Raw genomic sequence first — 24,691 nt, 5'->3', positions numbered from 1 at the left:
TTTTAGACAGGATTCACAAGTCGTGAGAGCATTAATATCGGACATATCAAACATGCCAACTCCCACTAGCTTGTTCATCCTTCTTAGGAAAATATGACCTAATCGAGCATGCCATAATTGTGCCGAATTAAGAGTATCTTGTTTGCGCTTATTTGTTGTTGTTATCGTTTGGACATTGTTAAGTGGAATATCTTTTAATTTTAAGGTGTAGAGATTGTTGTCAAGTTCACCGGTACCAACTAAACATTCATTCTTGTAAATATTGCAAACACCTTTGCCAAATAAACAAGAAAATCCATCAATATCAAGCATAGGAATGGAAATAATGTTTTTAATCAAGTCTGGTACAAATAAAACATCTCTCAAAACCAACTTAAAATCATTGTTCAAAAGCAAGTAAACATCTCCTACGGCTTTGGCAGCAACTCTTGCTCCATTGCCCATCCTCAAGAAGGTCTCACCCTCTCGGAACCTCCTACTTCTTCCCATCACCTGCAAATCATTACAGAGATGTGAGCCACAGCCGGTATCCAATACCCAAGAAGTAGAGTTAATCGAGATATTTACTTCAATAAAGAACATACCTTTGCCAGAACCCTTCTGCGCAAGATATTCCCTGCAGTTACGCCTCCAATGTCCAGGCTTCTTGCAGTGATGACAGATGTCAACTGTCTTCTCAGCCTTGGCTGGCGCGGCTGCCACTACGGGACTCGGAGTCTGCCTCTTCAAGGGCTCGCTCTTCTTGGGGCGCTTGAAAGAACGCTTCTTTCCCTTCCCAGGTGGACCGGTCTTCGTGCCAGATGAAGAGCCCACATAAAGAACCGACTTTTCCTTTTTGATTGTGGACTCAAAGGTCACAAGCATGTTCACCAACTCTTCAAGGCTGGGCTCGAGCTTGTTCATATTGAAATTCACGACAAAAGGATCGAAAGAGCTAGGCAGTGACAACAGCAACACATCCGTGGTCAACTCCGATGGCAAGATCAAATCCATGCCAACGAGCTTGTCCACGAGCCCAATCAACTTTAGGCCATGCTCATGGACCGAAGTCCCATCTCGCATGCGTAAAGTGATGAGCTCCTTTACTGTGGCATGCCTCAAAGGCCGAGTCTGCTCACCGAAGAGCTCCTTGAGGTGCATTTGAATGTCAGCAGCATTCTTTGCATCCTCGAATCACCTCTTCAGCTCATCGTTCATCGAAGCCTGCATATAACACCTCGCCTTCAAGTCATGGTCACACCAATCCTTGTAGGTCTGCAATTTCTCGGGAGTGCAGCTAGTCGGAGCCTCAGCAGAGGGCGACTCAGTCAGTGTGTATGCAATCTTTTCCGAGTTTAAGACAATCTTTAGATTTCTTAGCCAAGTGATATAGTTAGGTCCGGTTAGAACGTGTTTTTCGAGAATAACCGAAAACGGGTTGCGAATTGATGACATTGTCAAAGATTGTACTGAAAAGTAAAACAGATAAATGTTAATGACTATTTTAAAATATTTCATAAGATATAAAGTTTGGACTTTTACTTTATAAATTATCGCTCCCACTGTTTTGACATTTTCACTACCCTCTAGTGAAAACGGGAAACACTTTCCTCAGAAGGTACGTAAGGTCCAATTAGCAAATTGTGATCCCGAATAATATCAGGCCAATTACAATTCCTAAAAGGTAGTTTCCAATTGCATCGCCATGCAACCCTCTACGTATACTTTTGTCTCACGTTGATTAGGACCCAATAATATGAACGTCGTTCATCTTACGTGGTCAAGCCAAAATAACCCATCGATATTGACCCTTAATGAACGGTCGCCAGGAGTTCCCTAATAATATGAGCCGAAAATCATGGGAGTTCCACGTAGTTACATCACAATGTCAATGGATGTCATAGCTTTCCGGCAACCAGGGCCCCCTCAATAATAGGAGCCGAGCCCCGAGTACGGGTAGCGTTCATCATGCACCATTGTCGATGGAAGACAAGGAAATTGTAGTGACCCGTCCAAGAATCACCTACTAATCAAAGAACTAAGCATGCAACTAACTTATTAATAACAATCAGAGATAATAGCGGAAAAGGCCAACAAATGATAGTTATACAACCCAATCGAAAATCCATAACAACTCACAAATATTCGGTACAACCAATCGAATAGAATAGTACTGAAAACTAAACCAACCAGCTACTCACTGACCTCCTCCTGCTCTTCCTGAGCCATCCATCCTGAGGCCTGCCCCGTGGGAAAGGGGTGTCCAAGATAAACAAAACCGAGGACGTGAGCGATAAGAACGCCCAGTACAAAAGCATGAGTATACAAACCTATATGAAATGCACATGCTATGATATGATACCAGGGTAGTCAAGAAACAGGAGTAACAAAGGATCTCAAAATGCTCAGTCTAGAGGCGCCAAGTGGATAGTGCCGCGCGGTACTCCTCTGGGTCACTGCATCCACTATAAGAACAGACGTGGACCTAAAATGTCCCGGATCACCGAAGCCCTCCCGACCCGTCGGCCACTGTGTACTCTCGGTGTCCATGCGTCCACAAGACAAGACAGGGCTGAGCGGCCCCACAAGATATAGCTTATCTCGAAAGAGATACAGCTCAACAGTAAAGGCTATCTCGAAGGAGATACGGCTCAACATGAAATGCAACATGCAGTAATAAACGTGACATAATAGCATGCATCATATGACATATATCAATGCACCACATAATCATGCAACACATATAAGAATGTATACTCGACCAGGATATCTCGGATAGTACTTTCGTACCTCTATCACAGCAAGCCTAGCCTTACGCAACACCGCTAATCAGGTCTAGAACAAGCCTACGCATCAAAAGCATACCCAATGAACAATACTACCATGCTCAACTAGCAAAACCAGTACTACCAAAGGTTTAGGGTTTACCTTCGTCCGTCGACAGCCCTTTGATGTCGATTGCCTCGTAACTCAGGCGTCGCTACACTACCAATCCTGGCAGCTCTTGGCTATCGCTCGACCGACAACTAACCCTAGAAACCTTCCAAACCTCTCAAAATGAGACACAACTTCAAGAACTTGCCATCCAAAATGAGGAATTCCGAGCACTATTTATAGGCTATGTTCGGATCCACCGAACCCACTTCGGAACGTCCGAACTTCCTACTGTGCCATCAGCTCTTGACACCTCACGATCGGATCCACACGAACCTACACTTCGTAACTGTCGAACCTCCCACGTGTCCATCGGCTCTTGACCCTTCATGATCGGATCCACCGAACTCACTTCGGATCGTCCGAATTTCGGTGCTACCGTAACCATCTTCGGTCCGTCCGATATGACCATGGTAAAATTACACATTAAACCTTCTTATCACCATTAATCCGTTAATTACCCCAATTTGGAATTCGGCTACTACAGAACTTATAAACAATTTATAATTCCCCTTTTCGGACTTGATCTAATTTGAATCTTATTCAAAATGAGGGTTTTTAATTTTGAAAGGTCTCATCATTAATTTTATTTTTAAAGCCGCCATGTTTGAGTCGATGTTGCCGGATTCATGCAACTTTGTTATTATCATATAATAACGCACATACTCATTATTTATAACATATCATGCATATATTATAAATAGAAAACAAGACAAGGATGATCAATTGCCCCAATACTAATGGCCCGTGTGAGCTAAACACGGGCCTAGGTCCAATCCTAGGGTAAATGCACGGGATGCAAATGCAACTACATTATTACATTAGCATCCAATATTACATGTCTTCGATCTTCATAATCACCAAGGCCACCATCTTCCAATCTTGATCTTCCACTATTCTAATATTTACAATTAAATATCCATGGCACATAGGGATACATCTCATGGGGGTGGGAACGGGTCATAAACCAAGCCCACTTTAAATTGATAATTATTACAATCATACAACACAAATATCCTAGCATACACCTAGCAAATTGGGCTTGGGCTTTTGATCATCCTTTATGCATAATATCACATATCATACACCATCAATTAATTATCACAATAATTAATTGATCCAATATTATATATCTTGATCCAATCACTAACCGCCACAATTATAAATTAAATTAACAAAGTATACAAACTCCTTTGTCTACTTTCAAATTAATTTATTTATAATCGAATTTCTTGTAAATCACAATTTATTATAAATAATTAAAGTCCTACTTCAATTATTTATTTTATGAGAAATATATGCAACAATTGTAAATTTAAACTTAAGGGCCCAAAACTCATTTTTTTACCAAAAATATTTTGGCCCATTTAAATTTCACAAATTATGTTGGCCATCCAATGGCCCAACATCTCAAGGCCCATGACACTAAGATTGTCCAAAACACTTTTGGAAACCCTAGCCGTCATCGCCGTCGCCGGATTCCGGCAAAAAAAATTTTTTTTTTATTTAAAAACCTGCAATTTTCGGGCTGCCCTCGGGCTGCCCTTTGCTGCCCGAAAATCAAGGGCAGCTCGGGCAGCCCTCGGGCAGCAACATGCTGCCCGAAAAAAGTTTTTTTTTTTTTGTTTTTGATTCAAAAATTCGGCCTTCATGATTCCTTGCACCAAAAATTTCTCAAGCGGTTAGAAATCGATCTCAACATAATATTATGTAAATATTACACAAAAACCGTAACCTTAGCTCGGATACCACTTGAAAGCGAACCGGTTACGGTGGCCGGAAGCGCAACGGAAGTCAAAAATTTTAATTTTCTACAAGAAATTTTCGGCCACCCTAGGTTTAGTGTAAAATATTTACAAAACAACACCAAAATATACATAGGGTGTTAAAAATGATTACCTATCAACCTCTTGAGGTTGATGTTCGGCACCAACTTTGTTGTGAACAACAAAGCTTTTCTTAAGGAAGAAAAATCTACAAGCTCCTCCTCCTTTGCTTCAAAATCAAGCCCACCACTAGTTAGGTAAACCCCCTCAAGTTTTGCACTAGAAAAACTTAAGGATTTTTCAAAGAGAAGATTTTATTCTCCAAGAAAATGAAGAACAAAATGGAAGAAAAATTGGGAGAGAAAAATCCCTTAGATTTCGGCCAAGGAGAGATGGGAGAGTGAGTAGTGAAGTCTAGTCTTGGGTGTGGGAAAAGTTGGGAGAAAAGTTGCATGCCTTTGCAATTTTTTTTAATAAAAAATAATCAAGACTCTTCACCTCCCAAGCTTGCAAACTCTAGCATGTCTCACATATACTATATGGTTTTTAACACATTAAAAAACCATGGATTAAATTTTAATTATCTCAAACACATTTGAGATTAATTAAATACTACTTGAATTTATTCAAGTCCCACTAGTTAAATAATTATTTTAATTGAGCTTTACAAGGCTCAATATTATTTAATTAATTCAACACTTGAATTAATTTAATTTAGTCCTCAATAATGTTTATGAAAATCACAATTTTCAACTACATTATTTACTTGGCCAAATTTTAATCTTAGGAACACTTCCATAAATTAAAATTTATATTTCTCTCTTAGAAGTCATACTTCTATTTTTCTTTACGCTTATAAACACATTTATAAGCCGTTCAACACATTGAACTATTTTACTTCTCATCGGGAAAAGATACGTGGAACACATCAGGATAGGTACGGCGGCAATGCAAGTCTGTAAGCCAAATCTCCCCACGCTTTCCAATATCTCAAAGGGACCAATAAATCTTGGAGATAGCTTACCCTTGAGACCAAATCTCAAAATCCTGCGAAAAGGCGAAACTCGGAGAAACACTTTCTCACCTGGTTGAAATTGAAGAGGTCGACGCTTGGTTAGCGTACAGTACGGTCCCTTCAACTCATATATCCCGACCGATTCGACAACTATTGGTTTATCGAGAGTTGTCAATGAATCGATACTATGTGTCATGTTGTGGTTGCATCGATGGTGTAATCTATGAAACCCCTTTCATAATTACCACCATACTCTGATCAGAGATTTCAACCCACACATATATGAAAAACACATAGGATATCCATACCCGTAGGTAAGCGGTGAATCCCCGGCTACAATGCATCGACTCCTATATGTTTCGCCGTAACACCCAACCTTGCCACCTGATGACCCATAAGAGTCGGTAAACAAGTCAAAGTGAAACGCTAGCACATAAAGTCTCAATGTTGTCCCGGGTCATAAGGACTAATGGTGTACAACCATAAACTAGGACTTTTCCACTCGATAAGTGAGAACCACTTGGAAAGTCCTTTATAGAGGGTTGTTCAGTGCACTCTACAAGGAGCACCTATCTGCATGCTCGGATATCACAATGTCCCCTACCAATGAAACATGGTACTCACATCGCAGATACTAGTCTCTAACTCGAGCGGCCTTTATCCTTCTTAGTGGCGGCTGAATCGACTAGGAACCGTTTAGAATATACAGTATTACAAATATGAGTTTCATGATACTCATCATATGAGCATCTCATATTCTTTCTACTATATGTATATTCAAGGGCTTTATCTATGCAACTCGCATGGGTATAAAGATAAAGATGCGCCAAATTGATAAATTCAAATATTATTAAAATAAAGATCGTTTATACAAAGAGTTTCATCGTAAACAGTCGGCCAACACTTGGTTCGACGTGCACCTACTCTAACAGATATCATACCGAAATCTCGATGTATCGTAAAATTTTGGTATAATCGGTAAATTAATTATATATACCAAAACTTTCGGCATCATATCAATGTACATTTTCTTACACGAAAGTTTCGATACGATATATGTTTTCGATACGGTACGATATATCACCATTAACTGTCACATCGAGTAAAGATATGATTAAAAATTTAACTAGAATATACAACATATGTTAAAGTTATTAAATGCTTTCAAGTTATATATAAATGCAAATCATAATAATAAAAAAATTTATTACCTAAGAAGTAAGAAGCCAAACAAAAAAAAAAGGATGATATTTTTTAGTCATGGCAAAAATTTGCGTGAGACGGTCTTATGTGTCGTATTTTGTGAGACGGATATTTTATTTGGGTCATCTATGAAAAAATATTATTTGTTATGCTAAAAGTATTACTTTTTATTATGAATATCAGTAGTGTTGACATGTCTTAGAAATAAAGATTCGTAAAATCATCTCAAAAGAGACCTGCTTTTTAGTCATAAAGATTACTGAAAACACGCCATAAAATATTCTTTTTCGCATGGCGACCTCGTTAAGTCAAGTCAGTCGTATTTATTTGAATACATAATATATCAAATATTATGTATGATGATGACAACCATGATGATGTCATGTCATTATCATAATTATTATTATCTTTAAATTTTAAATTATTCTATTGGAAAAAGTTTGACTCATCAAGAGATTCTGACTTGTTCAATAGTTTTAAATGGATATTTTGTTCAATGATATTCAACACACGTTTTTTTATAGGTAACGTGCGGTTACATGCATCGAATTAAAATATTAATATATATATATCAATATATATATATATATATCATATTATATATATAAGTATTTTATTTGATATAAGTAGTTAATTCACTTTATATTTTGTTACTGCATAAAGTTCTATATTTTCTTAATTTTTTTATTGATTTCAAATTTAATTTTATCATCTATTGGTCTTTAAATATATCTTAAAATTTTTTGATGTTTGAAAAAATAATGTATTGACAACAATAAAAAAAAAAAAGAATTAACAATATGATTATATAATGTCGATGATAAATTTAACATTCTACATTCGAAAATGTGTTTATTGAGATAAATAATATGATGATAAATTTAAAAAATAAATGTATTAACAAAGTAATGTATTGATAACAATAAAAAAATGTTAGAATTACATCTCAATAAAAAAAAAATTACACCTATTATTTTTATATCATATTTAAAATAATTATGAATCTAAATTTTCGTTATATTGAGTTGGTCTTTGTTAGTAAAATAATTGTGAATAAATTTAATTTGAAAATTCTTATATCTATATATGTATATAACATCTTAATATATCAGCCTAACTCCAAGTAATAAAAAGCTACAAAATGAACTTATTCATCTTTAATGTATACAAATTATATAGGAAAAATATATGTCGATTAAGACAATAAAGTAGAATACATGTTCACATATAACAATTATAAAGACAAGAAAAATATTAAATAAATTTTTCTTTCTAGAATTTTTTTTTATAACTTTTTATGGTGAGATGAAAAGGATAAAAGAAAAAAAAAAATTAAATCTTTTGGGTTACAGAAAAAAATAAAAATGAAAGAAGAAATGTTGTTTTTCATACAATGAAATGAATTTTTATCAAAATAAGGATACATAAATTATCCCATGAAAATATTTAAACAATTAAGAAAACTAAATATGTTATTTTCTTGAGACAATATCAATATTACATTAATAATTTAATTATGCTTATTATACTCATGAATTAATATAAAATATTAAAAAAGTGTCATAAGAGTAGTAAAAGATGTTTTATTCAAAAATATTATTATTATAAATTGTAAATAAATGACAACATTCAATCCATATTTTTTATCTCTACGTCAATACTTTCTATGTGATGATAGATTATTATATAATATGCAGTTTATATGTAGGCAAATATAAGTGTCTAATAAATAAAAGTGACTAAAAAGTATAAATATTCCTTACTAATTATTGTACGTTATATGAAAGAATAATAGCCAACAACATTATAAATAAAAAATTGCATATCAGTGACTGTCCAACAAATTGTAATAATTGAATATTTTAATAAAATATATGCATTCTTGAAGAGTATGTGACAAATAACAAAAGAAGAGAAAATGATATGCAAAACAATTGAGCAGTGCTGTCCAAACTTTGTTTTTTAACTAAAAAAATATGTTTTTTTTACAAATTGGTTAAATATGTGTAATTAACACGAACGGTTAAAATTTACAATATTATTATCATTTTAACTAATTTTATTTCAGATTCTAACATTATTTCACACTATTTTTAGTATATATATCATTTTTCCAAACGGTTTAACATTTGTTTTAATTTTCATATCATCTTCAGGAAAAAACTTGTATGAGACGATCTCACGGGTCGTATTTTATGAGACAGATCTCTTATTTGGTTATCTATAAAAAATTATGACTTTTTATGCTAAGAGTATTACTTATTATTATGAATATCAATAAGGTTGACCCGTCTCACTGATAAAGATTCGTGAGACCATCTCACAAAATACCTATCTTATCTTCAAACCGCTGATCATAATAACCAGAAATAATTTACAATTTCAACTGGTAAATATTAACAGTTGTAAGATTATACAAAACCTATTCTATATTTCTGGTGGAAACCAATCAAACTATGCTTCCGAAGAACCAATATTGCATAATATAGTGATTTATTTATTCACGATGCGATCATATTGAGTTCATGAGGCATAAAATCTTCGCTTGGCCTGTAGTATTTGTCTGGGGAATACAATCTCAAATTGGTAACCTGGCTAGTGTAAAGACAAGCAAATCGTTCCACCTGAAACACTCCAAACAAAAGTGATTTAAAGTGGACAATAGAAGGAAACACGCAATTGCTATTGATTTTCGACGTCTAACCTGATGTGCAAAGCGAGAATTCTGATAGCCAGTCTTCATCAGTTGTCCCCAAACCTTGTGAAACTGAACACTTTTTTTAGAAGCTCTGAACATATTTGATAATATGTAACACTTGATTTTTGCAATGATCACGGATAAAGTATTTTTGCTATATGCTAAAGATAAGCAACTAATAGCAACTTCTTACCTCTTGATGACATTCTCTTTGAGCTTGTTGATGACCCAACCGCACTTCTTCTCGCTGAAACTGGTAGTGGTATGAAAACAATTTGGAAAAACTTCAGGAAAGGTATTTTCTAGGTCAGCAGTTGACATTTATAGAGATCCGCAAAGAACAACTGATCAGCAAAAGCTTCTCGCTTCATGCACTAACTTTGTTCAGATTTATACCATGCATGTCAAAACTTAAAAAGAATCTGATGCTACTCATTAGTCATCAACATATCATTTACTAACCTGCAATTTTTCAACCTCGGCTAGTTTGCTTTCCTTATTTACAACATTCACCACATCAAACCTAAAAAGAGATGCACAATTTTTCCATGAGAAGAAGACATAACTTTTCCACCTCTTTTACATGTTGAATAGTATAGGTGAACATGGGATAGCAGCGCTCAGAATGACTAGACAACTGAAGCTGTAAGGCAATGCCAGATTTCACAGCAGAAGAACAAGAAAGAGTTGAAAAGTCACCTGAGAGACCACTTTAGATGGTGCATCTTGTCTTCGATGAGATCACGCTCATTCCTCAATATTTGAAGTTGCTAAAAGAAGTACATAGTTTAGAATAAAAAAGACAACCAAATCAAGATCAAGGAAGTTGATCGCTTTATCAGACCCAATGTTGCACCGTCTAACAAAGATCTAATCAATTCAATAGAAACCTGAGAGAATTGAGTAAAACCCAAAATAAAATTCTTTCAAGGCTTATAAATCTTATATCAGGAGATGAATGGCGGACAAACGCACTGGTATTTGAAGTATTCGACCCATCATCAAACGATCAACCGCAGTCCAAATAAGGTCAGTCAGACAGACAAGGTAGTTTACCTTGCGGGTATCCCTTAATGTCAAGAGAAGTTCGACTTCCTTCTCGAGCTCTGGAACAACAAGCATTGTTCTCCAACCTATAAAATAATGATATTATTCTGAACCAGGCTCAGAAAGAAACATAATTTTTCAAAGCCTAAGGACTATAAGATGCTTATCTTGAAACAGGTATATTGAAAGAATGTTAAACCACAATAATCAACTGAATTCATACCAGCTAAAAAATGAAATCTGAAAGTAAAAAAATGAAATCTGAAAGTACTTGTATTCCAGTTCCAATGTATTTCTATCTTCCAAATACATTTCTCAAAACATTTTTCCAAAACTATATCACTTGTGCTGATTTAGGTTAAAAACGAATTTTCACTATGTATACAAGATTCGATTAAAGTTCCCGTACACCTTATATTACTATGAATTCAGTTTAATAAAAAGTTATACACAGAACATATGGCAACTTCTGTCATGTGGAAAAATGTTCGGCATATAACACACAACTTACTTGTCAAGTTACTTATAAAGTCAACACCCTTAGAAGAAGTAAAAGTATAGGGTTAAAGAAGACAACTAGAAAACACACACACACACACATATAGAAGCATCGCAATAATGTGAGAAACAATGAATCGTACCTAAAATTTTTTTACTGCGCAAAATATCTCCATATATATGGTCCCCAACATAAAGCACCTAACATGTGAAAGAGAATGAATAATACTCATGTAACGTCCCAAAAATCGAAAAGTTCACGTGATCTACATGAATGCAAATTATTAAATTTCTTTGGTATTTATTAAATTGTTTTAAAACAATAAATGCATATTTATTTCATTAAATTGTGTTTAATTATTTTATGCATAATTATTGCATGGTAGAATTTATTTCATGAAATTTTATAAGTTCATGCATTAAGGTTTCTAGGTGCATTTCACGCTCGAACGAGGAACGGAGACCGAAGAATTTTCAAGAAATTATTTTAAGTATACGATTTATTTTATAAATTAAGTTGAGGTGTTTTTAAGGGTATTTTTTTTCAAAAATGGGAATTTTTATCCGCAAGATTTTAATTTTTAACGGTACGCAAAATCGAATCGAGGGACTTTTTAAGGGTTCGGCTATTATTTTCAAAATTTTTTTAACACGAAATATTTTTCGGGAATGTGATTGGGTTTAATGGGCCTACTTTTATGCCCGTTGGGCTTAATATCATTTTTACCTTTAATTATCAAATTTAGACCCATTAATTGATTATTAACTATTTAAATATTATATATTAAGCCCCTAACCTAACCCTAATCATTTCACAACCAGCCGACACCCTCTTTCAGCACATCTTGCCCTCGGTTTCAGAACAACAGTAGCTGAAGGCCTCGGATTCTATTGTTTTGCAAAGGAGAAACTCCATCCGGGTTCTCTCGCATCGTTCTTGATCTTTGAACTCGCAAGGCATGCTTTGTATCACCTTTGCTGCATTATTCACGTAGTATACATCTGATTTATATGTATGATGCATGAAGGAACTCGATCTGTCCAAGAACATGAAGGAAATTTTCGGTTTCCATCCATATTATGCATTCTTTTCATTTTACTCACGTTTTCCCTGGTTTGTGCAAGGGGCTGCGACCTAGGGTTGTTAAGAGATTGTTAAAGGTATCGAGGGTGATCCTGAAGACAACACAGAACGTTGGTTGCTGTGAGTGGTAGGGGCGAAGGGATGAATCGAGGTGGGGGTTCGGGTTTGCTAGTATTGAGGGTAAGGGGGAGAACCATCGGTGCTATGGTGAGCCAAGCGGTGGATCTACTTCTGGTGGATCTGATCCACGTCCTTGGAGGACCCTAACACTGCTGATTCGATCCTTGAAGCAGCACACGTGAAGTGGATGCAAGGGAACACGGGTTAGGTGATGGACTTCTAGCGGGTAAGCTTGTGGTGTAGGGGCGTGCATGGGAGCGGAGGTTTGAGTCGGTGGAGTACCTTAGGCTCTGATCTAAGTCCCTGGTGTGTGGGCTCGTGAGTGGTGCGTCGGTTTGAGGGTATAGGCGTGAGTTGTGGGCAAGGGAAGTGCATGAGGTGGACAAATGGGATAGGACCGAGAAGTTAGTAAATTTCTGGAATTGATTAGCCGTGTGTTAGGGGGCAAATGTCATGGTTTTAGGAACATTTTAATATGTTTAAGATATGGTAGAAAGTTGGGAAGAATTTAGTAGAGTTTCGAGTCGATTCGATTTAAAACCGGGACTCCGGTTCAAGTTCTAAAACGAGTCGGTTAAGTTCTGATTTTTGGCTTGGGATTTACATCTAAGATCACTTATAAAAATGTTTTGGGACATTTTAAGGAGTTTGGTAAGCTTCGGGTCAATTTTAGAGGTCCAGGGATAAAACGATAATTTTTGGGCTTCCAGGGACAAAATGGTCATTTAGCACCCGGGGTGAGATTTTGGTCATGGCAGCGCCCTGAGCACAAATTTATGATATTTTAAATGTTCATGCATCATGTTTATGATTTTTACGCTATTATGATAATTATGATGCATGCTTGGTTTAGAGGGAAAATTACGTATATACGCATGCTTTTATTTAAGTGAGGAATATGTTGACACGTTTTGAAGGAAGTGATTTAGTTGTGACTAACACGATGACACGATGACACGTAAGGCCCGGGCTCAGTGGGCGAGTAATGTCGTCGCTGATGACCCTCGCCACCGGGTACCGCGGTTACACGTAGATGGATCCATCGATTGACATGATAACATGATAATACAAAAGTCACAGCTAATGAACGGAATTGAAATTAAGATTTTAACACGTATATGTTGATACGATGATACATGCTATTACCATGTTTTGACAGGTCACAATTACGCATAGGATATGATGAGACATGTTTTGACACGTTACCATTTTACACGACACGCTTCTGTTCATGTTTTTAAGCTAATGAAATGTATGTTGATTATGCTATTTTTCACTGCTGTGTGCTACGTATATGTACTTGTTATTACTGGTACAGGTGTGTTGAGTCTTTAGATTCACTAGGCGTGTGTGATGCAGGTTAGCATTTTGATCAGGAGACCGGAGGTGCCGAAGACTGAGTAGGCAGGCGGAATGTGCGGTGACACGACTCGAGGACCGCATGTTTTTCCGCATTAGGATTTACGAGTTTTGAGAGGAGTTAAACATTTTTATATGTTGATGATATTACGATTTTTATACGTTTACGTTGATTTTGGATGACGTTAGTTATTTTTAAACTGCGTCATTCTTGTTGGCAAATAAATACGATTATTTTAAATGTTATTTTGTAATAAAAAAAATTATTTCTGCACTTTTAAAACGAGTAGACGTTTCAACTCATACAACGAAAAATGAGTACTCGCACAAACTGACGTAAAAGACATAAAGCTTCCAATTGATGAAAACCCTGGCAACAGAGGCCTAAAAGTTTCACCTTATACCCCACGTATATCACTGCCGAGTAACTAAACATTATCAGGAACAAATTTACCCTTCAAGAAGTGAATAGGAATGATTATTCAATTATTTTTTAATTAACTTGGTTTTAGTTGAGTCTATAATTGGAGAGTCGTTAAAAAACTCATTGGGCATTTTTGCAACAGCTTCTTATATTGATATACATTGCCTAAAAAATGAAATACTTCCAGGTGGCTTCATTTCTTGAATGATGAGGTTCGACTCACATGCAAGAAGAAACTCATTACCAAAGTTGGATCCATAAAACTTTGTTTGCCATTGCATAATTCACATCCAAGACCTAGGGTTTTAGATAACTATGCCTACAACTGTCAAAAAATTCCATGTGTGCCTCCATGCATTCAAATATAAATTTGGCATTTTAAATGGCACCTGAAATAACAAATATATTTAAACAAAATAAAAACACCAAAAGTACTGGAAGAAAAGCATCTTCATGAAGAAGAAAGGTCACCTGGGAGCTTGACTCTATGGACAGTAATCTGTGAAGATGACCCACATTTCCTCCCTGAAATTGTAATTTAATAAAAAATCACAATAAAGCACCAGACTGAAGTGATTCAACAAGTACAGAAAATAAAACTTAAGTCCTGCTGATTTTCTTTCACTTAATGACTAGATTCTTGTATACTGTTAGGTATATATTTACCTGAAAAACTCGGAAGTTTGTGTCTAGTTTCTTCAATGGAAGCCTCAAAGAAGCACCCACCTGGGATTAATTAAAAAATTGAACTCAACGCACAGAAAAGTGGCACACAATTCAGAAAAGACCAGGATGATATAGACTAACCTGAGGCATAGGGGTTCCATTATCAGTATTAAGAAGCATTCCTGACTCAGGATCAACCTCAAATAGATTAGCACAATTCTCATCATGGAAAAAGCTTGGTTTTGCACTGAAAAATCAAGACATAAAATTTTCAGGAGAATAGTCCATTACGAGAAATACTAATAAAGTATCATGGAAGAGAGTTTTGCACCTATTTTAAAGTGAGATACGAAATACCATAGAAGTGATGCATCAATATCTTAGATTGCTAACACATTTTCATTTGATGAATTGAAGCAAGTTAGGAAACTCATTTGCAACTCAATCCCCCACATGCCCCCATCACCGAAATAACCGGCTTAATTTTCTAAAGTTAGTATGGAACATTCTCATTTCCAAGTGAAATTCCTTAGTATATGAAAGAGTGAAAAAGTGCTTTCGTTGTTGTGAATGGATGCTAAAATCCATCCGCTATGTTGTGATCCTTGTGTTAATGAATGAAATATCACAGTATTGATAGAATTATGATTTGCTGTTGTTTGTTCTCTATGCGCTGCTCTTTTTGAATTTGGTTCAGAGATAAAATAGAACTGGGCAAATTTTATGACAAAGAATTGATATGAAGATGCTTTATAGTTTGTGAGGGTAAAGACAGCATAGCCCCACCAAAATCATTAAGACAACTTATTATCATTCGGTCCATTAAATCTGGTTCATTGATAAATTAAAATGACAAAAAAAATATCACTAAATTGACAAAAAAATTACACCATTTAGGCACCGCCACCGAAATACTTTCAGGCATCACGAAAAGCTTATTACCTGCCAGTAATAACAACATCAAAATACTGAAGCCAGTCAAAATTTGAGGCGGAGCAACCATCCAATGCCTGTGGCCCACACAGGAAGTTCATTACGATGTTTGTATAATCCCAAAGGCTGAAGAAAAATAAATGGGAGTTCATTAAATTTGAGAAGGGAAAGGGAACACATACACATAGCTCCAGTTTCATGGAATCAATACCTATTAGTCACCAAAAATGTAGCACGACCAGAGTCTCTTAGTGTCTTTAGCATGGGAACTATTGAAGTGTCCTCGTTGATATATCTGGAAACACAAAATAATGGACAAATAAAGATTTGATCTTGGAATTGGGATTATTATTCCTTCAATCAGCAGAGGTGACAAAAATTCTCAACAAGATTTTCCCATTCTTTGAACTCATCATTTGCAAGAGGTTATTCATGCATAAACATTGTTGTATCAAAGGACAAGATCACTTTATAATACCCATAACATGAGCCATGTATTACCATGGAAATTTGAAAATTATGTTTGGTAATGGAAATCTGTAATTAAGATAAAATCAAGAGGCCAAAGCTCAGAACAGTTTATGACAAAGATGACTTCTAAGCATATCAGGCCACAAGAAGAAGCATGAGCAAAGTGTGGAAAGTAAACAAGTAGGCTTCCTGCAAGTATCGAGCATAAACGGAGCAATTTCAGCCAAAATGGTTCAGCTACAATTAATGAAGACTTTTGTTTTGGTACGGAAATAAAGAGAATTAGAACCACAGCTTGCCATTTTCAACAAACATGACCGGAATATTTGACATTTAGTATGAATGAAGTCCAACAATTTTGTCATTTCTATCTATAATTTTAATAATATTAAGCATTCTTTCAGAGAATTAAATATGGTGATTAATATAAGAATTTTCATGTGCTAGCAATCATAATCTCTGTTCCACAAATGACAGTCCCCACATATACAAGTGGTAATATCAGCATTACGTGATTCGAAATTACGTGACAGGAAAATTCTTTGATTGTACGAAAAATATTCCATTAGAATGTTCATATAATGGTAACTTAGCTCTACGAAGCTATTTTAATCTCAAATATGTGAAGCCAATGACAATCCTGCTGTAGGAGTATTTGCATATTTAAGAAGTCCTAACATTCATTTCTTTTGACACCCGAACTCTCTTTAAAGTGGTGGCATTCGTTCACACGATTGACCGCTTATTAAATTGTACATAACAATAAGCATTTGTCACGTAAGACGTATAAATGTAGTTTTAACATGTCCGTTAACTAATTAGCAGTAGCAGAAAGTAGATGCCGGTTTCAGCCCAAATAGGAAAGATGGAAAACTATATGAGACAGAAGAGAAGTAAATCCGCTTACAAAAGAAAGCCAAGTTAATGATGAAATTAATAAAGATAATTAGCAAATAGAGCCAAATTTCAGGCAGTTAAGCCTTATTTGGAAAGACACGCTATTCTGGATTTCAAAGTGGTATTGGATATTAAGGATACCTTTTCGGATCTTTTGCAACCATCTTCTTTAGTGTCCCATCACGATGGCACAAATCAACTGCAGCTCGAACATCTTTATACATGTGACTATATCTGCCACGTCAGTACGTGCAAAACGTCAATATAAGGTTTAAATATATTAGAAAAGAAAATCAATCAATATGTTGGAACAAATGTTAATGCCCAGCATAGGCAGGAAATCATCTAGTCTTATGATGTCCTAAGTCAATATAATCGAGCTTTGTATGGTAACAGCAGCATAAGGTTGGCATTTCAAACCTAAAAAGATACATAAATTCATACTATGATTTATGTTATGATTATTATGTTCGATTCTCTTCCTCCAACGGTTTCAAGCATTTTCTCCTTGGAATCTATTTTCAAGAACAGTAGTTAATAGCAATAAGCTGCAGCAGAAGCCTCAATACAACATGAAAATATACCAGTGCCTCAAACAAATGTGTTTTTAGCCAATTTTATTATCCAGGACCAGAAGTGAGAAGGCAAATATATTCTTTGTCAGAGCGGACAAAACCTGTTAGATTTTGTGTCTGCTTCGATATTTATTGATTCGAACTACGACGAAGTAACCTTGTCGATATTTGCAAAATGATCAATTTGTTAAATGTTGACTATATAAAATGTACAGTTTCTGAGACACTCACAATGATTGAGGACCAAGGTTCAAAAACATGAATAAGCATTACAAACTTAGGCGTGATTCATTGGATATTAAGCGTAAATAAACACTCTTTATATTTAATATAATCTTAATTATATCAACAAAACAACAGATAAAATCATCTATAAACACAATAAATTTAAAACCAAGCACTTACATTATCAACTTCCTAAAAACACAAAAGTTTTAAAATTATAATTATTAATTGTTTTATATAATTATATCACATACAAAAAAAGCTAAACGTTGTCCAACTCTTTGGCAGACTTTGATTCAATCTCATATTCTTCATGTGAATCATCTTCTATGTTATTTGAAACAAACTCATTTAATTTGAGTTTATTTGGAGAAAAAGGAATGAAGCGTGAATTATTTTGGGAAAAGAATTTCTGATTGTTTAAATTCAACATAAAAGTTCTATTATGCAATTTTGTTATGTTAAATATTAAATTATTGTAATATTAATGTTGAAGGTTAAAAATAAAAAGCTTATAGTTTATTGAGCATTAAGCATGCCTAACGCAGTCAACCACTGGGTTGATTGAGCTATTTTCGGTGAATTAGGTTGATTGAGCTAAGCATATGCTTTATCAAGCACTCATATTCAAGGAAGTAACAACTCTTTTGGTTTATGTTGATGATATAATTATGAAAGGAAACAATGAGAAAGAAAAACAAACCCTGAGGAAATTTTTTGCCTGGGAATTTGAGATAAAAGAACTTGGTAAACATTAGTGTTTTTTCGAAATTGAAGTTGCGCACTCCAGCAAAGGTATTCTTATTTCACAGACATTTTGAAGGAAACAGGAAAGTTGAACGTGAAAAATAGTGTCCACACCAATTAACACGAATCACAAACTTCGTGAAGCAAATCAAGATCCAGCCATGGACAGCAAGATCCAGCAATGGATAGAGAAATGTATCATAGGCTAGTAAGGAAGCTCATATATTTAGCTCACCAGGCTAGACATATTGTAAGTGTGGTAAGAAAACTTAAGCAAAATCCCAAAAAAATTTGCTTGCAGAATGCAGATTGTAAAAAGGTCACTACATTAACTAAAAAGGAATCCAAGTAAGACAATCCTGTTACAGAGAAATGGTGAATGGCTCTTAAATTGTACAGTGATGTAGATTATGCTGGTTAACATGTGACAAGTAAGTAGCAAAACAGAGTAGCAAGATCGAATGCAGAGACAGAGTTCAGAGCAATGACTATCCGAATATGTGAATTCCCATGGATCAAGATACTTTGAGGACCTGAAGATAAAGCGGGAAGAATCCATGAGATTACTCTATGACAACAGCTTAACGTTAAAATATCCCATAATCTCGTTCAACACGATTGGACGACGTACATTGAGGTAGACAGGTACTTCATTAGGAGGAATCAAAATGGATGTCTGGATAATGGACTAATTTGTACACCTTATATCTCGACAGAAGGACAACTTGACGATGTATTTACCTAGAGTCTTGATAGTACAACAATTGAAGGAATGATCTCAAAGATGTTGGAAAAAAAAGCTATATACATATATAGCTTTGGATTTACTATATTAATAATGCATATTATTAATTTACTAGGATTATGATGTTATTATTGTAATTCTTGTGTAAATCAGTGTATATTTTAATTTTTATATAATAAACAGACTGTGTTGGCCTAACCCTAATGTAATTTTTGCTTCCCAAATTGTTATTGACCAATGCTGGAACATAAAGTATTCTTACTCTGCTGTAACTTGCCCACTTGCCCAATTTCTTATCCTCGAAATTCAACTTATTTTTCAAATTCGCATTTTAACATTTTTGTCAACTTCCCGCAAGCAATTATTACTTTATATTCAGATTGTCATCATCCCCAATAACAATTGTGTTATTCTATTTCATCCCTATGCAATATAATATGATTTTTAATTTAAATACCGCATCTTTCTGTAAAAAATTAACCAAGTCACAAATTTATTACATGATTTAATAAATAAGTAGAAAATATCTCTTTCAGAAAATAAAACCAAACATACATCATAATTTCCATTTTTTCTGAAAATTTAACCAAACATACATCATTTCCATTTTTTCTGAAAATAAATTTTCAGAAAATATTAGCGAAAAACTGAAAACGAAACCAAACATAGCTGAAGTATTTCTCTTACTCTGCTGGAATTTTTCCTGGATTGTTGTCCTTGAAGTCAACAAGCTGGGCAAATAAGTATGCTTCCGCAAGAGAAAAAAGGGTGTCGATAAGAGCATATTCAGGTTCATCGAATGAATCACGAATCAACGTATTTCCGTAAGTGGCAACTTTATCTTCCTTCGATAACTCTCTGAATCCATGATAAGCCACCTTTACATATTTGTGTCGATCCATCTGTTAATCGTACCAAATGAGAATTACAAGTACATATAATCAGATTTCAAATTGAAAAGAAAAAATGAACCAAAAATGGTAAATGCATTACAAGTAAACTGCACCTACCTTTAATATATTGCCTCTCTTTTTATCCAGAACTAGTCCTCGGACCATGTAAGTCCAATCAAAGGACCAGTCCAGCAACTACACAAAGCCAGTTAACGTTAAGTATCTTCATTATTGAAGATAGGAAGTTAAGATAAAAACAATGACACCTCCGCATAACATCATTCTCAAAACAAACTAGGCAAAGTTCTTTTTGCGTGTAAGATTGTGGAGAAGTGGGGATTCAAATTATAATATGTAACTAAAAGATCAAATTATAATATGTAACTAAAAGAACTTGCATTAATTACTGCTTCATCTATAGACATCACTATATGCTTTCATTCTTCAGACTTGTTCTACCGGAAATGGTTTAGTACGAATAAAATAGTCAAACCTCATTAGGATACCCCAAATCATTGACCAGCTTTCTGACTGTGCCTTCATAGGCAAGTGATTCAAATGTCTCTGATTTGTATTGTGCCAAAGTATAATCCATATCAAATCCTACAGCGACGATATTCCTCATGTTTAAAGATCTATTGCAAAAGATTTGCTTTCCACTAACAATCGTCCGCCCTCCTGGGGATGACCACACCGATGGGTACTTATCACCCTCGCTGCAGCCAGTCCCATCCAACTGCAATGGTTTGCTCTCCATTATATTACTTGTATGAAGTTGACTATTGCCTGATTCCATTAAAAAACAAAAAATGAAAAGAAACGGAAAAAAATAATGTTGCTGAAAATCAAACACCAAAATAATTAACTCACAACATGGTATCTACAGAATTAGAACTAAATCAGTAGGAGAAGATCAAATTAGTAATTCTGAGTCCATTTCTCTGCAGATACATGTTATTTAAAATATGTTTCTACCATAGTTCTTCAGAGTGATTTGACGTTCAATTCTATTACATAGTTAATAAAGAATAATCAATCATAAGGAAATTGATGTATTTCACCAAGAATGGAGGCCTCATGTGAAATTTTACAAAATAAATGCTTTCACTCAACATTTGATGGAGACGTATTCTGCCACCGACTAAATATATCCTTCAGAAAACATGTGATAAACATTATAAACCAATAAAGGACGCTTGACTAATATAAAATCAACTCAAGAACAAAAACAACTTTGCATGAAAGGTGCGGACCGAGACCCAATAAAATCTAGGTGATATTTCCAGAAACTTAAAACTTTTCACTAAAGTTACATTGAAATTTGAATCGTTACTAAATTTTAGAGTCCGCCCTGAATAAACCATGCAAGAAAGTAGAACTTTCGAGCAATGAATAGAGCTAAATATCAGACTATCAGTCATAATCAAAACGACAAAAACTGTCAATGTTCAATTTCAACAACATTTCATGGAAACCGATGACCAAAAAAAAGAAGAAAGAAAAACTTTATAGTAAGTAGCATAAACCACGTCAGTCGAGCAAGTGAACATACCTCTGCTAGGATTAACCTTCCTTTCACTATGAAAACAATGATAAATCGAAGAACATAAAACTCCGGAATGAAAATGTGGACCTCTCGATGAAGAAGGTGGATACAAAAACAGCTCGGGAAACGTCAAGGGAGAAGAAAAGATCGAGAGGCAAAGGGAAATCGAACGGGCTTTGGGAACGCGCATCTTTAAATTATATACCCGTTTCCCAACATACGAAGGAATTTCAATCAGCAGCACAAAATGCCAATCACGAATGGAATTCGATACTCCTTGCTGTTGCACCGGTTGAATCATTTAATACTCAGCTTCAGCAACAAGCCTTACTCCATTTCCACCGAGGAATTTCGCATATTTCTACCGCTTTTCAAGTTTCTCACCTTTCACTCACGCGAAATTGCGGAGGAATTTCTGCATCAAAATGATTCAAAGGCATCAAATTAGCTGTAATCGGAGTTAACTCCCGCCACGTGGCGACGGACAGCGGAGGTGCTCCTGGTGGCGTGGGTTTATTTCATCGTACCTATATGGACATTGTCCCATGATATGATGGATGGTCAAAATTTGTCATGCATGTGTGTAGGACCCACAATTTTTTTTGTATTTATATGTTTGGCAAGATCTTGGCCATCCATCCTCTCATGGGGCAATGCCCACATGGATAGGAAATGTGTGAATGGCTGACGTGGCGGTGGTTGTGGACTCCTGGTAGATTCGATTATACCTATACAGGCACTGCCTGAATCCAGTGAAATTGCGACACGTGGCATTTAATAATATTAAAAAAATCTTTTCAGAAATTCACTACAAATCACCACTTTGAAGCCCAAACCATACCATGGTTAACTAAATTGAAATCTACCCACTGGTGAAGTCCCTCAAGACCACAAAATCGACGGTGAATTCCTTCGTAGATCTGAAGCTGATATACCTTTGTTCTTCTTCTCTTCTTCCATCGGACGCCGCCGCTTCCACCATGCGCCGCTAGCAACGCTTCCACCGTGTGTCGCCTCTTCGTTGCTTGCGCCGCTAGTTGTTTTCCATGGCTTCCACCGTGCTCCGCCATTAGCAACGCTTCCATCGTACCTTGCTGCAGGTACAAGGAAAACATGAATACTGATCGTGAAGCACATATTTTCCCTTATAAAACTAAGAGGGCATTCTCCCTCCGCATTCTGCAATACTGTGTTAGGCATGCGTGTCATTGTATTTTTGCATTTTTTCTGGGAATTAGGAGGATGATCAGGGGAATTTTGGGAAACATAGATTTTATGGAAAAAAATTAATCTTTGGGCCTTCACGTCGTCTACTAAAGAATACAGATGCTTGCCAACTGTAATATTGAAAAGAACACCAGTGTAAGGTTGAGGATGAAAAGGTTAGTGTTGGTAGGACCACTGTAATTTAGTGTTGGTAGGACCACTGTAATTTACTATCCATAACCAAATACACAGTATCCAAATTCCAGTTGTTGTGGATGAAAAGGTGATTTTCGTGAATTCTACCAGTAGACTATTTTATTGTGTGTGATTCATCCATGGTAGTTGCATGTTCGATTCTTTTGTCCTGATCGTCATGATTCATCTTTCATCATTGCACAGTTTTAATTCCTTTGTCCTGATCAGTCAATATGTTTGTATGTATAATGCACAGGTTGCAACTGTTGAACAAGCAAGTACTGGAATTGGAAGAGTATAATTCCTTTGTCCTGTTCAGTCAATATGTTTGTATGTATAATGTATAATGCACACTATTGACTCTCCTATTGTTGTCACGGTAGCTTCTAGGGGAATTGGAAGAGTTGTTGCCTTGGCTACGGGTAAAGCTGGATGCAAGGTTGGATTCTCTACATCTATATTCTATGCGTAAAAGTTGGTGAATAGACGCACCATATCAGCTTTCAAACATCAATATCTTGTGGCTAGCTATGTCATATTATTATTTCATGTGCTGTGCTTTTGCTTCAATTTTTCTTAAAATTGGCAATGGATTATCTGAGCTTGGATTACTGAAAGTTGTATTGCATGTTTTTACCTAAATGCAAGTTCAGAAAACGAGGGCCAACCTTGTGATCTCATGCACAAAATACAACAGTATATGCATTATAGAAAATGAATACTGATGTCTTGAATGTATTTGTGCTTTGTCCCTGCAGCTTTGAGGATTGAGTCGAAACGATTTGTGTACAGCAAAGCTAACTTGCTAAGATGGTAAATTTTTTATGTTCGTGTTTTACATTACTATACTACCAAACTTTAAATTTATTCATGCTTAGTATTGACTTTATCTGAAAATGTTTTTTAAATTTAGGTAAAAACGTATGTTGTTTTTGCTGAAAAAAACCTGGTGTTTATGATCGTTGGGAACAGACACAAGTGCAAGTAAATGGATTTCGTGGGGCTTCCTACAAGGGATATCACAGTAAAGCAGAGGCATTGAGAGCATTTGAAGAATATATGGAAAAACATTATGCCGCTTCAAGTTCGACGTCCACTGAAAGTTCAACGTCCACCGAAAATTCTAGTAGAAAAGCCAAACATAACGAAAAAATTGCTAAATTGATAGATGCTCAGGCAGACCTAGCCCGTGAGCAGCAGAAAAATGCCTTAAAAATGATTGAGATTTCTGAAGAGCTCAAAGCAATACTTGAATCTCTGAAAATTAGTGATGATGTCTAGTGTTTATTTCTTTTGACATGTTGGCTTTGTTTGTCAATGTACTGTTGTGATTTTTATTATGTTGTTTCTTAGTTGTTTCTCAATGTACTAATGAGATGTTTCTTATGTTATTTCTTATGTTGTTTCTTCATACGTAAATGCATTTTATTTCAACTACGTATTTGTGATAAGTTTACCACAAGTG

General features: G+C 35.4%; 1 protein-coding gene and 1 long non-coding RNA gene across 3 annotated transcripts; one reads left to right on the top strand and one right to left on the bottom strand.

Moving 5' to 3' along the window:
* Positions 1 to 9,232: 9,232 nt before the first annotated feature.
* On the bottom strand, positions 9,233 to 22,331 carry LOC140827313 (uncharacterized). 2 transcript variants are annotated; one of them, XM_073189963.1, is made up of 17 exons: positions 21,832 to 22,331; positions 20,773 to 21,065; positions 20,397 to 20,474; positions 20,074 to 20,288; positions 17,236 to 17,328; positions 15,938 to 16,021; positions 15,736 to 15,852; positions 14,935 to 15,040; positions 14,794 to 14,853; positions 14,599 to 14,652; positions 11,284 to 11,341; positions 10,652 to 10,728; positions 10,295 to 10,365; positions 10,058 to 10,118; positions 9,789 to 9,848; positions 9,602 to 9,664; positions 9,233 to 9,521 (listed from the first exon to the last, which is right to left on the bottom strand). In XM_073189963.1, exons 1-17 carry the CDS (start codon positions 22,124 to 22,126, stop codon positions 9,399 to 9,401), a joined length of 1,908 nt encoding a protein of 635 aa, XP_073046064.1. In that variant the 5' UTR covers positions 22,127 to 22,331; the 3' UTR covers positions 9,233 to 9,398. The 2 variants fall into 2 exon arrangements, with proteins under 2 accessions (XP_073046064.1, XP_073046065.1); XM_073189964.1 differs by lacking the exon at positions 21,832 to 22,331 and adding an exon at positions 21,150 to 21,285.
* A 211-nt stretch (positions 22,332 to 22,542) lies between these two features.
* On the top strand, positions 22,543 to 24,525 carry LOC140827312 (uncharacterized). Its single transcript, XR_012116948.1, has 5 exons — positions 22,543 to 22,925; positions 23,483 to 23,521; positions 23,610 to 23,665; positions 23,985 to 24,039; positions 24,140 to 24,525. It is a non-coding gene; the product is annotated as an uncharacterized lncRNA (long non-coding RNA).
* The last annotated feature ends 166 nt before the right edge of the window (positions 24,526 to 24,691 follow it).

Source organism: Primulina eburnea, chromosome 3 (genome assembly GCF_022965805.1).
Source record: "Primulina eburnea isolate SZY01 chromosome 3, ASM2296580v1, whole genome shotgun sequence".
Lineage (NCBI taxonomy): Eukaryota > Viridiplantae > Streptophyta > Magnoliopsida > Lamiales > Gesneriaceae > Primulina > Primulina eburnea.
Note: the sequence above shows the minus strand (reverse complement) of the source record. Positions and strands in the feature narration are given on the sequence as shown.

What these genes read in the sequence shown, in the direction of transcription:
- LOC140827313 (XM_073189963.1), bottom strand. Translation starts at nt 22,126, where the DNA reads ATGATTCAACCGGTGCAACAGCAAGGAGTATCGAATTCCATTCGTGAT. An exon ending in GATGTTGTTATTACTGGCAG is followed by an intron (nt 15,041 to 15,735) that starts GTAATAAGCTTT and finishes TTGATTTTTCAG; the next exon opens with TGCAAAACCAAGCTTTTTCC. An exon ending in CAAACTTCCGAGTTTTTCAG is followed by an intron (nt 14,653 to 14,793) that starts GTAAATATATAC and finishes TTACAATTTCAG; the next exon opens with GGAGGAAATGTGGGTCATCT.